The sequence below is a fragment of the Mirounga leonina genome, unplaced genomic scaffold (assembly GCF_011800145.1).
Source record: "Mirounga leonina isolate KUSES-001 unplaced genomic scaffold, KU_Mleo_1.0 Mir_268, whole genome shotgun sequence".
NCBI classification, from domain to species: domain Eukaryota; kingdom Metazoa; phylum Chordata; class Mammalia; order Carnivora; family Phocidae; genus Mirounga; species Mirounga leonina.
The window spans coordinates 5,551,426-5,567,313 of NW_023270649.1; the positions used below are offsets into that span (position 1 = coordinate 5,551,426).

At 43.3% G+C, this 15,888-nt stretch overlaps 1 protein-coding gene across 1 annotated transcript in view; it reads right to left on the minus strand.

Annotated features, from left to right (window-relative positions):
• Window positions 1-15,888, minus strand: part of ANOS1 (anosmin 1) — a 191,001-nt gene that overhangs the window by 66,567 nt on the left and 108,546 nt on the right. The window contains exon 4 of the mRNA XM_035029680.1: window positions 4,745-4,967. Coding sequence (XP_034885571.1) covers window positions 4,745-4,967 — 223 coding nt within the window. The remainder of the gene's footprint in view (window positions 1-4,744; window positions 4,968-15,888) is intronic.

Below are 15,888 nucleotides of genomic sequence, written 5' to 3' on the forward strand. Positions count from 1 at the left end.
GCCTCTGAGAACATTTTGTGATTCACGTGGTTTCTTAGTGCACCGTAAAGAGAAGATGGCAGCTTAGTGCTTTAAACTCATAAAGCCCGTTCTCTGAGATTTCCAGTGCAAGTTTCTCCTTGGCTGTCCTATGCATAATCCTCTAGCGTAAATGCACCTCCAGTAAATACTCCAGCCGCTGAAGCAACCTGAACTCATCAGCAGCAAAGCAAGCATCTGAATCCCCTTGCTGCAAGGTTTTAATCTTGAATATCCTTCAACTACCTAGAGCCTTAATCGAACATAATGACCATCAGAGCCATGTCAGTTTGCATTTCTTCATTTAACAATCTCGTCGATTATTATGTACAACAATCTTACCCTTTGCATGTTGAGAAATGGTCCATCTGCTTTGCATTAGGGTCAGCTGGCTCCCTTGATTGGAAGTAACTCCAGCACTCGGCTGTAATTGTGTGCAGATGGGGCTTGGCCCCCCAGCCCCCGGGACCCCAAGCCCCCACTGCCAGGCCTTCTGCACAGTGCTTGGGAGCTCACCCAGCACCCTAGTTGTGTAACCAGATGTGCAGAATGCATGTCTCCTCGGTGTGTTCTTTATTATGGAAATGACTAGACTTTTTCTTCTTTCAATTATTTTTGAACAAACGAGTCATCTGAAATCCACACTATTCTGTCAAAAATGTGATCATCCCACAATATGTGATAATATCGGTGCATTGTCTTTAAAGCATCACAAGTATTGTGGTGAAACTCAATGATTTAAAAAAAATGGGAAAACATAATGATAGAAAACTCAACGATCAGAATCAGCAGTAGCAAATCATGACATTTGATTATTCCTGTAAAAACGTTTCCATCAGGAGTCTAAATGCTATGCAAATGTAGCTAGACATAGTGTTCCAATGAGTCAATAATTAACCATCAGTCAGTATCTCTCCTAGAGGTCATCAGTACCCATGGAAATTGTGTTCATATACTAGTAAGGTACTGACTCACTGTATTCAAAATGCTAAAAAACTGATTTGTGAATAGTGGGATTAGTCCATGTCTAAAGACCTGAAGTTTCAATATTTCAAATATGAAGCAATTCATAGAAATATTAAGTCCACACCATCATCAGATCTTCCAATTTGTTTGGAAACAAACTGATGTGTGATTCACTTTAGTTTATGCACAGGGAAAAGAGAGAGGACGGAGAGCCACAGATTAATCTCAGTCTGTACATGTGGAAAACAACCACAGCTTTTCTCCTGCCCTACCCTAACCAAATGCCATAGCGGGGGTCAAGAGAAGCCGAAGTTTGGGCGGTAAAATAATATATCATCTTTGGGAGGAAGGAGAGTTGAACTCTGCTGTAAATCGGCCTTCAAATAGGCCAGGGGGAGCATCAAAGGGAAAACAAGTGTCCGGATATGCAATCGTTTCATGCTGTACACCTGTGGAGAATCAGCCTCTCAAACTTTCCGCAACGATGCTACGGCTTGCGTTGCAGGGAACCGGCAGCTCGGGTGCCATTTGCCCCCCTTAACACTTGCACGTCTTGCAGGAAGCTGCTAACAATTTTATTTGGAGGGCAAAGTGAAACTCTGTGTTGCTTTCCTTTGTTTTAAACTCGAACACCGAGCAAGGTTAACTTACTCAGAGGCATCACCTAAGGGTAATTCTCACAGCATAAACCAAATTAAATGCTCAAATAGAATGCATTCCGTTGAACATCTTTTCAAAATATGCATAGTTTTTAAAAGCTCAAGTTTGGGGCGCCTGGGTGGCTCAGTCGGTTAGGTGTCCAACTCTTGATTTCAGCTCAGGTCATGATCTCAGGGTTGTGAGATCAAGCCCCATGTCAGGCTCTGTGCTCAGCATGGAGTCTACTTGGAAGTCTCTCTCCCTCTGCCCCCCCTTCCACTCTCTCCTCTCGTTCTCCTTTCTCTCGCTCTCAAATAAATAAATCTTAAAAAAAAGCTCAAGTTTGCAGCATCTATAGTTTTAGAAGCTATCACATCAAGTATGTCCGCCATCTTCCCTACCACAAACACAGGAGGCCAAACACAAGCATTGTGTCTCTGTATTTTAAAATTTTCTGTGTTTAAAAAATTTTTTAACTAACCCTATAAGCAATCAAAGAAAAAATAGGATAGAGGCTGGTATGTATCAATTTATTGCAAAAGTTGAGATAATTATTTGTGCGCAAATGGGCGCTGTGTGTATGACTACCTGGATAAGGACGTCCCGGACCTGGAAGGGGCTGGTGTACCCTAAGCACGGACACGTCAGTGATTTTATGAGAGTAAAATATTTGACAGATACATCTTTTGATTGACCTAAACTATACTAATACCATGATTTAGGGTCCAGTATGATAGTTGGATAGACTCAAAATGGAACTAAGAGGACCGCTGGCCCAGCTGGGAGCCAGGGTCACACGTATTCCCGCTACCAACAATCAGACCACCTGAGCAATGGCTTGCGACCTCAGCTTCAGCCCTTGTGGCCTGGAAGCAGGACCAGCCCATCCCAACCCGTGATGGGGCGCCCCTTCTAAGGGACAAGATGGCACACAGGCCTAGCAAGAGCAGAGACAGGAGGGCAAGCTGATCTCCCGTGCTTGGCTCGGGGCAGTAAGAAGGCAACGTGCAGGCGAGTAGGACGGGGATGGCTGCTACTCGACGGACTGCCGCGGGTGATTCGTGTGCAGACCGGCTGGCTGGGTGTGTTTGTCCCTGCAAGGCCAAGGACCGTCTCCCTGAGACACACGGGCTGTCAGCACCACCATCCTCTTCTGAGAGTGAGCACGCACGGGGAGTCCCGGGCAGGAACGTGCTGAGATGCTTCAGGGGGCTCAGCAGCTCGGACTGTGGCACAGAGCATCCCAGCAGCTGTGGGGGACCCCTGTGGCTCACACACGCCCACTCGGTGGGGCCGTCAGGCACCCCCCACCCCCACCCGGACGTGGAAACCAGCCTTCCTTCAGGGACTGCTCGACAGAGCAAGGGCGAGATACCTACCTGTACCCATGTATATTTTCAAAATAACAGTATTATTATCCTAAGCTCACCAGGCAAAAGTCATCATCAGGTCAAGAGTCTGTTTATTCTATTTCTAGTTAGTTCTCCATGACTGACCCGTCTCCGCAAAAAAACCCAAGTTAAGAGCTACTTTATAGAAGAGGAACTTCAGGACTTAAAAAAAAAATTCCATCATATTTAGTTAAGCGTAGGTTTAAATGGCAAGTCTCTTTTAATAATTAATCATTTATGCTGGCCCTTTGTAGAATATTTCCCTTATTCCTCGTGAACCACACATATTTGAAATTCATACTGACTCTTCAATGCTTTTAAAATAAAAAGCATCTTTTAATTTACATTGCCTCTTTCAAATACCCCACTTTAAAACACTAAGGGTTTTACAAATGGCTTTTCAACAATCATTCTAAAAGCATCCTATTTTTATGGTAAATGCTAATACTTAAATAGTAAATGATCTATAATAACAGAAAAGGCTTCCTAATAATAGACTTTAGAAAAATTAAATGGTGTTGGGTTTTGCAAAAGTGATTTTATGTAGTTTATAGTGAGAGGCATGAACACGATAAAACTTTAAATGCATTAAAGAAACATCACCTGGTAAGAAGGGGAAAGCAGTGATTATTTCGAATTTGAGACGTAATATTTACGCCAGGTTTCCCAGGGTCTTATGCAAAAACAAGGAAAACGGGATGGATGACACAGATTGGAGGCGAGAGTAATTCCAAGGGAGTGTGCCAGAGGCAAGGGGCAGGGACGTGAGATCTGGGAGATGAGGGCCGTTGTGAGAGTGAGACCAGACTTCTGACAACAATTTAGCCAGCACATGATTCAACACCGGCCTTCCCAGCAATACCGTTTTATGCGGTTTAAAAATAACTGACCCTATATTTGGAAATCATATATATTTGGTGTGAGTGAACGAGAGCAGGAGGGACAGAGAGATTACTCTTTCGACTTGCAGTGAAGAATGCCTAGTGATGAATTCTACTTGATTCTTCACAGGAGACCCTAAAAAGCAGCAAAATTTTGTCTCCTAGGATACTCTGAGGGTATCCCAAACTGGGCATAATACAACAGAATCAGTTTGGCGTAAAAGAAGGGGGTCACAATTACGGGAAGAGGCAAGTTAACGCTTAGGATCAAGGAGTTAAGGACTCTAGAAACTGCCTATGAATGTAAAGTCCTACGTCTGCTAAGTTGTTTGGTAAACTGAACCCCCATCTTTGCAAGAGAGCTATTCCTCCATCTGGGTTCTCAAGACACCAATCAAAATATTGAAAGTCCGCACAATGACACTTCTGTTCTTGGATTATGCCAATAGGAAAACCACGACACCCGTGTATTTGTTACGCGTTTTTCAAGGGTGCCCCCTCCCCAGCCTATTTTCCAGGGATTTAAATCGATTTGCTCCCATGTCCCCAGCGCCGCTTAATTGATTGACTCTTCGTGGACAAAAGCACAAGGAAGTTCCTGACGTGATGTTTCCTTCCTACACGGTACATTTAATAAGAATGATCTGCTCTGCCGCAGAAGGAGTTCGTCACGGCTGATCTGTATGGCCCAGGAATAGTTCCAGACGTGTCTCTGTGGCACAAAGTGCGTTTCTTACCGTTTTTCTTCTCTTGCAAGGATGCCTTCTTTGACTGACACCCTTCCCCGCGCGTACACCACTCCCCGCCATGAGCTGGTGATTTTCCGTTCACACGGCCTCTGCGCCTTACCTTTGTACAGCGTCTTGGGCACCTGGCAGGTGTGTCCACATCCGTTCGAACAACACTTCTTCACCCCAGAGCACTCATTGTCAGCTTCACAACCTTCCACGCAGGCGGCGGCAAATCCGCTGGCTTTCTCAGGAGCCGGGCAGTCCCCCTGCTTCACCGACAGGATGTACTTGAGGAACTCACAGCTAGTCAAGCATTCGTAGTTCTTCTTGGGGAACAGAGGCTGAAGACAGAATACGAAAAATTCTCTTTTTTAACAATTTTATCTTTTTAAGCAATCTCGACACTCAACGTGGGGCTCAAACTTACACCCCCAACATCGACAGTCACATGCTGTAAGGACTGAGCCAGCCAGGAGCCCTGAAAAGAAAACTTCTCTTATTAAAGACACAGGACGCCCGATTTCCAAGATATCAGAAAGGAAGGTAGGGCGCCTGGGTGCCTCAGTTGGTTAAGCGGCTGCTTTCGGCTCAGGTCATGATCCTGGAGTCCCGGGATCGAGTCCCGCATCGGGCTCCCTGCTCGGCAGGGAGTCTGCTTCTCCCTCTGACCCTCCTCCCTCTCATGCTCTCTGTCACTCATTCTCTCTCTCTCAAATAAAAAAAAAAAAAAGAAAGGAAGGTAAAAATTCTTACTTGGTCAAAATTTCCCGGCATGTCTTACAAAATAAATGGATTTGTTTTCTTTTCCCCCTAAAGAAGTAATATTTTACGCTTATTTCTGAAAGGACTCGGACCCATGAGTTATAACTTTGTACTGCATGCAACAGATACACACCAATCATACGTACGCAGGTTCACAAGGTATTCCGTTCTCAGTGAAATGCAGTTGTCCGACAATTGATAATGTTCATAAAGCCACCTCAGTGCAATTTAAGGGCCTCTTCTGGACTACTCTACACATACAAAGATTTTCATTCTCTACGGAGTCATTCCGGTTTGCGTGGTAAATGGTAACCACAGTGGTCTTAGCTGTGGCCCTGCAGAAACTTGGTAATTCTCACTGCAGTAACACTGGCTGAAAGCTTATGGAAAAGGAGTCTAAGCCTCAGTTCACTGAACCTATTTTAATACTTTCCAGCTTGTAGAGCTAATGTGCACATGGGACCTCTTATCAATATGGAGTTATCAATAAACGATGAGATGGAAGAATGTGAATCCGTGTTACCTGTGTGACACAGCTAGGTTCTGAACAGCCTCTGGCTGATGGCATTTCCGTGGAGCCCAGAATCAATCACACACTAGCGACAACAGGTATTCCCGGATTTATTGAGAGACTCGCATTATGGAAAAAGCGTGAGGCATGCAAAGAACCAGTTACCAAGTGCATCTTTCTCCTTCGGAAAAATGGTTCAGGACAGCATTTGGTTATCGCTCCAAGGTGAGAAGCAATTGGAGGATAAGGGCTTCTTTCTGCCGCTCAAGTGGGGAGCTGCTGAGGGTCCCTAAAAGCAGCCCCACCACCAGGGACGCACAGAGGAATGACCTCCCGCGGCGGCCCTCCTTTTGCTGACGGACGATGGCCGACAAGGCGATCGCTGGCATCCTAACTTTGAGCGTACCCCTCCTTTTGCCTTGACAGCTGCTTGCCAAGATTGCTACCCTAATCCTAAGCCAGCCCCTCCAAGCCCGTGTTCACTGCAGCACAACCGTCCAGCCAGGTAAAAATCCCAGTATGTAGGGTTTCTCCCCTCTATGTAGGGTGCCCTGTCCCCACTAAAGCAGGTTTCCAGGCAGGGGGTCTGGCACTCCCACACCCTCCTCCTCCTCCTCCCCGGCGGGACGCGGGCAATGCCAAAGGCCTACCCGAGGCCAGGGCCCCGAGACTGGCATGCTGAGTGACCCCTGGAGGGGGTGCGCGGACGCCCGCCTTGGACGCCCACCCCCCCCGCCCCGCCGTGTGCACGGAGTCGGACCTCGCGTGAGGCTGCGCTCGGTTGGCCGTGACAACCCAGTCCACCCGGAGCTGTGCAAACAGCGGCGTCTGGCACCCCGGTGAAGCCCGCGCTTTCTCCATGGTGGACGGAGGAGATGGTCAAGGAGGGTAGGTGTTTACTGTGGGATGTCAAATCCGAGTCGGGATGGAAGAAATCCGTATGGCAGCGCAGGCGAGCACAGACCAGGGGTGAAACGTGAGGATCGGGGGCCACAAGCCAGTACACGGGTGAGCCCCAGGCGCTCATGACTGCGAGCACCAGTCCCACCTGGGGTACACCTGCATGACACCCGGCAACACCTGCTGCCGCACGGCTGCCCGTGGCTCTCCACCATCCGCTGACACCTGGTAAAGCCTGCCAGCCCGCGGCCTGCGCCTTCCCACCGATGGACTCTGAGCCTCCAGTCGGATCGCTGATCCCCAGGGAGCCCGGCCAGAGGACGTTAGTGAAGAGTGAGGGCTACTGGCCAGAGAGTATCTCACACAGTGGGAGAGGTGTGTTAACACGGGGTTAAAAAGGAAAGAAAAAAGGGGCACCCGGGTGGCTCAGACGGTTAGGCGTCTGCCTTCGGCTCAGGTCATGATCCCAGGGTCCTGGATCGAGTCCCGTGCTGGGCTCCGTGCTTGGCAGGGAGCCTGCTTCTCCCTCACCCTTTTCTGTTCCCCCAGCTTGTGCTCTCTTGCTCTGTCAAATAAATAAAATCTTAAAAAAAAAAGAAAAGAAAAGAAAAGAAAAAAAATCTCACCATCATCCAAGTCCCTGGTTTAAGGAGTGGGGAGGACAAAAAGGAAGGTCTCTACCTTGTTTCCAAAAAGACGGTTAATTACAGGCTTGTTACTCTGCACGCTGATGGGGACCAGAAATCTCACTGAAAAGCCCAAACATGGTAACTTCAGCACGAGGACCTCTCCCAGGGACTCTGGATAACTCCACCACCAACGCAAATTGTTCTACTGTGCTTCTCCTGCTTCGTTTCCCAAATGGTGTTGCATTAAATCTGCCCATGGGGGCGCCTGGGTGGCTCAGTCCGTTAAGCATCCGACTCTTCGCTTCAGCTCAGGTCATGATCTCAGGGTCCTGGGATCGAGCCCCGAGGTGGACTCTGTGCTCAGCTTGGAGTCTGCTTGAAGATTCTCTCTCCCTCTCCCTCGGCCCCTCCCCCTGCTCATGTGCTCGTTCTCTCTAAAATAAATAAATCTCTTTTTTTTAAAGATTATTTATTTATTTATTTGCAAGAGAGAGAATGAGAGACAGAGAGCATGAGAGGGAGGGGGGTCAGAGGGAGAAGCAGACTCCCTGCCGAGCAGGGAGCCCGATGCGGGACTCGATCCCGGGACTCCGGGATCATGACCTGAGCCGAAGGCAGTCGCTTAACCAACTGAGCCACCCAGGCGCCCTCAAATAAATAAATCTTAAAAAATAAAAATTAAAAATCTCTACATGAATTATGATGGTAAATGCTACATCATGTGTATTCTATCACAATTAAACAAAAATGTGCGTCAGAGAGAGAAACGTGTGTATCCAGTGCCGTTTCAGACACTGGTGCTTCCTAACAGACCGTCTAACAAAAGGTGGAAAACTGAAAACACTAGCTAGAAAAAGTACAACCCCAAAGTTTAAGTGACAATCGCGGACGTCAAATAAATTATTCCCTCTCAGTCAGGAGAGTGTCTCAATCTAAGAACTTTCCAGATAAAACTCACAAGGAAGGCCATGGTTTCGGGATCGAAGTACCACACATTTGTAGCTAGTTAATTTTTTTAAAATGCTGTAACATCGAAAGCGTCCATTCTTTAGGCTTTTCTCCCTGACTCGGTTTCACGGTTCATTTTTCTGTGAGCCGCTGGATGTGTCTTACCTCGTTGACTTTTGAATCTCTAAGTTTAGGTCCAACCCTAACTTTGGAATCAAAGAAGTATGTGAAGGGAGCTATAACAAGTACAATGGAGCGTTTGCTAGTCTTCCTCTTTCAACAAAATGTATATATTACAGCACGCTGCAAGTACTTAGTCACCCAAATCACTTGGCCCACAGGGGCTGAAATTTCCAAGGAGAAATAGTTTTATTAAATCCGTCAAGTGTTTACTGCTTGCTCGCTAGGAAATCACCGTGACTTAGTTTGCGCCATGGTATAATCAAATCAGCTCCATTCAAGCTTCCCATGTGAACAGAGGGTAGGACGCAAGATTCAGATAACAAAGTACGGGCTGCCTGCTCATGTGATTCTCATGATCTGTGTGCCACCCACCACACCCTTGAACCGTGAGGGACAGGAACACAGAGATGGTATCTCCTCATCTTATTAATTTACTGATGGAGCTAATGGGGCAGAATTAAAAACAAGTAAACAAAAACAGCGGCCGACCCAGATCAGAAACATCTGTTCCTAATGAACGTAAGAATGATCATAATTAGCATGATAATTCAGATTTTCCAGTTGATGTGAGAGGTGTTCTGCACGTTTATTCAATATTTCTCCTTTTTGGTATGGATTCGAAAATGGCGATTTTTTTTTTTTTTTTTTTTTTTTTTTTTGCGTGTGATTGTTTTGAGAACCATGGAAACAAATGTGGGAACAGAAAACGTTCATCTTTGCACCAGAGCTTTCTAGACTGGTCCATGAGCCTGAAATAGTACCAACAGCGTTATGAATATTACATGAGATGGTGCACACAAAGGACTAAGTGCTATTATGCAGAGTTGGCCCACAATGGGTGCTCAATAAGACTGGAGTAATTGGTGTCTCTTTTCTTTTCCCATGCTACAAGTTTACTGTTTAACATTTCCAAATTCTTCTGTTATTCGGACAAAAATGCTTTAAGATCCAAAGGCAGAAATTTGGCCCTGCCGTCTCCACGGTGACCATCCACAAGTTTCCAACGCACTGCTGCCAATGTCAGCACGGAAATCTGCACGCGGGCATGTTGCCCTGCTGGCGATTATAAGGAAGAAAACGTCTAAGTTTTGAGGATCATCTTACAAGTACATGGATTTGATACAGCAGCCTTACAGAAGACTTCTCCTTAACTGTTCCATTGTTTATGTCTATTGAAGGTGAATGTTGATCCTCTCTATCAATTATCTTGGATCATTATCTTGGATTAGGCTGAAAAACTATTAATCGTCTGAATATACATTGGAGAATACATGGTAGCTGTATGCAGGTCTCTCACTATGCCTTTAAATATAAATTATTGAGAATGTACTAGTCGAATGGAATCAGGACCCAAATGAGTGCAAGTCAGTGAAAATGATGTGTGAATGTTAATACTCTAGATCTAAAGAAAGTGTGTAAATTGGTCTACTAATGGCCAGTTGTACGTCCTGTGAACAAAAGTCATTCAGTGTCAGTAAAGACACGTCTAACCAATCAGCACCTACTATTTCTTGTGATATTACTAGTTAATTACTGGTAGACTTGTCAAGAAGGGTATGAAAAATGTAGGAAAGGTGCGAGTTATCCAAATCATTAGGAGTATGATGCCCATCGACTTCATGGTAGATGAGAACATTTGTGGTAACACAAATGGATGTGCTAAACGTTGTACTTCTTCATAAAATTATATCAAGCTGTTAAGGCAAAGTGTTCATTGTAAAATTAACATAACTACAACTCCTCTATAAAACTATTCATATGAATCATTGCACAGATCACACAAACGGCAATCTTTTGCCAGGTCACTGTCTCCAATTTAAGATTTGGAAAGGTCGTGGTTACCATGCTCATTCATTTCTGTTCATTGTTTTTTTTCTGCTCTTACGCTATGCAAAACTAAGAACGGAATGCTCTTCAAAGATCATGCATTTTCCTAGAGTAGTCAGTATCTCATGCATGTCATCATGCTCCCAAAGAAGGGTTGGATAAAGCAAAGTACTAGAGTAAATGAAAGTACTCTGGGGTACATGGGAGCAAGTGAAAAATCCTTCATATTTTATGGGATATTATATATTAGTTAATTCTTACAAATCTCTCCTACATCCCATGCCTTAGGTTAAAAACTAAAATGTGTTTCTTAGTGCCATATCTGGGCAATATGCTAATCTCAACTTGCCTGGCAAATGATAAAAATAAAGTGAAATCCTTACAATAAATAGTAGGTTATAATAGTTCTTGGACGCTTTTGTGAAAGATACCATTATCTTTGTTTTGTTTGGTATAAAATGCAAGGTACCATGCAATAAAATAGTTTGTGCAGTAACCATGGAATGATGAACATGAAAACATTAAGTTCGTAAATTGTCTTCATACATTAGAAATCATACATATATATATGAGGCCTCAGACATGTAGATGTGGCATTTGGCATTTAATTCAGTTCCACAGAACCGTATCATGCATCCAAGAGAGCAGCTTTTGCAAAAAGCCAGGGCCTTGGGTGGTTTTTTTTCCTGCTCCAGCCACAAAGCACATGCAACCTTGAATACAGAATCCCTCCATCAGATGCTCTGCTTGCTCATCTCACTTATTCTTCCCCAACCCCCCTAGCCAGTATTATTTCCATTTTACAAATGAGGAAACAGAAGCTCGGGGAGATTATAATTTATCCAAATCACGAAACAAGTAAGCGTGTGGGCCAGTATCACAGCGAATGGCTTTCTAAAGACCACACCGTATCTCGGGGTAAACTAAGAAGAGAGCTAAGCCCATGGCTCTGAACTTGTGTTCCTATTATCATCACATGGGGGCTGGTCACTCTTGAAATATCCAGGAACAGAGGGAACACATTGCAGATAGGTTCTTATATACATGCACATATGGAAACCATATATATATATATATACACACACACACACACATATATACACACACATATATATACATACACATATATATGTAAATTATATATACATAAATCAAAAGGGCAGAATTTTATCCAGGAATATGGATAAAACAAGAACACCGAAATACAGCTTGTGCTATTGACCTTCAAGGATAAAAATATAATTTTTCAGGCATCCAGGTAGAAACAGCAGGTGGATTATGATGGAGAAAATGGGGTTTCCTCCAAATCGATTTCTCTACAAAATTTAATGCGTGAAGCCAATCCAGCAGTGGCTGTATAACAATAAGTAAACTACATATATATATGTGTATAGTTTTATACATGTATAAAAATCATATATTTACATATATAAAAAATCAGCTGTTATTCAAATGCATATGTGACAGAAACATTCTCAAAGACAGAAAAAACTCATAGAATATAGCACCCATGAGTCTTTCTTGCTAAACAACGGCAATGCCAAATTCAGCCATCCTACAGATAAGCAGGAAGCAAGAATAAATGGGCTAGTACAACACTCAACAGCCAAAGAAAATAATGCATATTCTCATATGTTATGTGAGGAAAAGTTTGTGCAATCCAATTTGGACTTCATGTATAATGGTAGGCAAAGTCTGTTGTGAATGGTTCTCAAATCTATGCACTCCTTTTTAAAAAACAAACTAAGATATGACCAAACTTTTTTTAAAGATTTTATTTTTAAGTCATCTCTACACGCAACATGAGCCTTGAACTCACAACCCTAAGATCAAGAGTCCCGTGCTTCACCGACGGAGTCAGCCAGGCACCCAAAGATATGATCGAATTTGGAAGCCCGGTATAAAGAAATTAGCATAAAAGACTCAATCATTTTATCATCCACATAAACATAAAACTAAAATTGAATAAAGTAGGAATTATGGCCAAGGAAGAATATTTGATATACTAAAACTAAAAATTAGGAGATAATAATGCCAGAAAAATTGGTGGGTAGGAGTGCTATGAGGAACATACAAGTAACTTACGTTGAACTTAACTTTAGGGCATCAGTAAATAATAAAGCAAATATAAAATTTTTAAAATATGCTTTCGATCTCATAATAGTTTTCATAATCTTTTTCTCCCTGAAACTTGGGGGGTTTCTGTTTCTTCTGTTATACTCCAATAATGTTAAACTTCAAGCATTATTAAAAGCCAGCATGCACAGAGATGCCAGGTACGGTGTCTGCTTAAGGGTAATGTATCGGGGTCCCCAAGACCACCACCAGGTTTGCTAACTCACCGGGGGAACTCTCAGGACTCAGCATAGAGGCATACCGTGGGCTCTGATTTGCCACAGCACAATCAGGAACGGGGAAAATGTGCACGGGGTGAGGTCCGGAGAGAACCAGGGACTAGCTTCCAGGAGTCCTTTCATGGGGCCATCGAACAAGATGAGCTCGGTGCCTCCAGCCAGGACTTGTGACAACACATGGGAAGTGCTGTCACCAGAGAAGTTCAAGAGAGACTCCGCGTCCAGAGTTTTTACTGAGGCTGGTCACAAAAGCACCTGCTGGCTAGCACGTCCCCAGAATCCAGACTCCCAGGAGGAAACAGGTGTCCATCACAAACCACATGGCTTGGACTAATAGTTTAAGAACAGGGAGCACCTCTTATCAGGTAGGGGATGATGGGAACCCTCCCCAAATCTAAGTTCCCACACACTGGCCAAGGGCCAACCTTTTAATTAGGAATTTCTAAAGAGAGCGGTCTTAGGTTTCCTAGGGTAATTCTCTTGCACAGGAAATTCTACCATTCTGGATGGTAGAATTTGGAGTAATGGTTTGGTCTTCCTCTCCTGTGTAGTTGTTATACTAAGTGTTCAGTGTGCATATATAATTTCTATAAAATAATAAAAATGTTATAGTGTTAAAAGAAACAATCAAAACTTGCAGTTGTATCTTTCAAAGAAGGAACATAAATACTAAGTACGCATGAAATAGGAAAAAGCATTCTCAATTCAGAAGTTTCTAATTTATTCTTGAAAATGCAATTATAATTTGCCTGGAAACTCAACTATACACACTAAATTATTAGATGGGATTACAATTAATTTGGTTCCAGGCAAATTATACACCTTGGCCATGAATAATATAAAATAGGGAGAAAATCAGAAACATGCATATTAGGGAAGTCCCTTCCAATGAGGACATGTCCCTTTTGTCAAATTACAGTCATCTTTACTTATGTTGATCTCGATTTCCTCTTCCTTGCCCTGCTTTTCTATTTGTTTTGAAGGCAAGTGTGCCACCTTATATGGGAATATCAATGGTCAGATCTTCCACTGGGAGCAACACTCCAGAATCTTGCTGTAAGATCTCTGGAAGATCACATGTATGATTCCAGAAATTCAAAAACTCCTAGAGAGTCAGGGACAGTGAGGGCCCTCCAGTTAAACTATCAGTTCCTTCTCTCCCCTTCTGCCTGTACTTTGTTACCTGGAATTACCAGGCATGCCTATGAAATACATCAGCCCATGGAAGGATTCAGATACTAATTCATAAGCCACACTGCTATTCTAGGTGCTAGGCACCGAATGATGAGCAAAAGAAAGTATGAAAATTATGCTCTGCTATGCTTACAGTTTATATGTTTAGTAGCAAGCAAGTCATTAAACAGTTTAATTTGTATTGAAATAAGTAATGGAAGTGCACATGAGGTCAACGAAGGATTAGACTAATGGAATGAACAGTCACGGGGGTAAAAGATACAACATAGGGAATATAGTCCGTGGTATTATAATAATGTTGTATGCTGACAGATGGGAGCTAGCTACTCTCGAGGGGAGCACAGCCTAAAGTACACAGAAGCTGAATCACTACGGTATACTCCTGCAACGAATGTAACACTGTGTCAACCATACTTCAATTAAAAAAAGCAATAGTAAATAAACCTTTGAAAAGGATTAGACAAAGAGAAAGCTCTTAAAAAAGATAAGCCATCAATATTTAGAATGAGTTACATGATATGAAGGACAGAGGACTATTCTAGAAAGAAGGAATAGCAAATACATCAGTCTGGTAGGAGCTATAAGATTTGGAGGCAAAATTAATTCTACAAGTCTCAGTATTTTCAAGTATAAAAGGGGAATAATTATGATTGTTGTGCACTATTACCCTAAGTATTAAGTATGTAAAAAATTAGCACAGATTTTGGCACATGAAAAAGTTAAAGTTAGTGTCAACTACTATATGAGTATCAGAATTTTTAAACATAGTTCTAGAAATCCTACAAAAAACAATGGAAAATACTATAGGTTAATTATGGATTGCCTGAAATCCCCGTATAAATAATTTCTCCTAAAGAGGAACGAATTCTAGGAGTGCCCAGCTGGCTCAGTTGGTAGAACATGAAACTCCTGATCTCAGGGTCATGAGTTCAAGCCCCACGTTGGGCACAGAGCCTCCTTAAAATTAAAAAAACAAACAAAAACAAATTCTGAAGCTGTGAAATGTAGTTGTTTATTCTTTGACTTATATTTTTAAGTTTCTAAAAGGCTTCCATCTCAAAGAATTTTGCAAACACTGGCCAACTCTGCAAAACCATCACACCCATCCAAGGTATGAGTCGAATCACACTTTAGAAAAGATACACACTTTACCTTCTTACAAATTGAAAAGGTCTACACCCCCAGTTTCAGTGCTGGTAGGGCAGTTCCCCACACCAGCTGGGTATCCTACAATTCAACTCAATTCTGACACGATCTACCTGCAGACAGCTTCAGATCCCACAGGGAAGGGCTCAGTTCCACAAGACCACATCCTCTCCCTTCAGATTCCAGTCACAAGTCCAAAAGGAAAAAGAGAAAAAAGAAATCTAAAGAAACAAAACCAGACATGATAGAGGTGATGGAGTTAGCAGAAAAGGACATTTTAGAAGTCATTATAAATATGTACTGTCTGCCCAGATACGTGGAAGAAAGACACAGAAAGACCTGCATGGAACCTCCAGAAGTAAACGTGAAGAAATGAAAACTGTGCCTGATGGCATCTTAAAAATGTTACACACTATAAAAGAAAAAGATCACTTGAGGGGAACTTGAAGACACAGTGATGAAAATCAGCAAAATAAAGCAGAGAGGGGGAAAAATGAAGAAAAAACATGATCAGAGACTCAGTGACTCAGGTCAAAATACCAAAGTCTATCATGTATAATTAGAGTCCCAGAAGGACAGGAAACAGAGAATGGGATAGAAAAAAATACTGGCTCATATGCAGGGGCATCTAGGTGGCTCAGTCAGTTAAGCATCCAACTCTTGATTTTGGCTCTGTGCTGGGCGTGAAGCCTGCTTGAGGTGCTCTCTCCCCCTCTCTCTGCTCCCCCACCCCCGATCACACACAGTCTCTCTCTCAAAAAGAGGAAGGAAGGAAGGAAGGAAGGAAGGAAGGAAGGAAGGAAGGAAG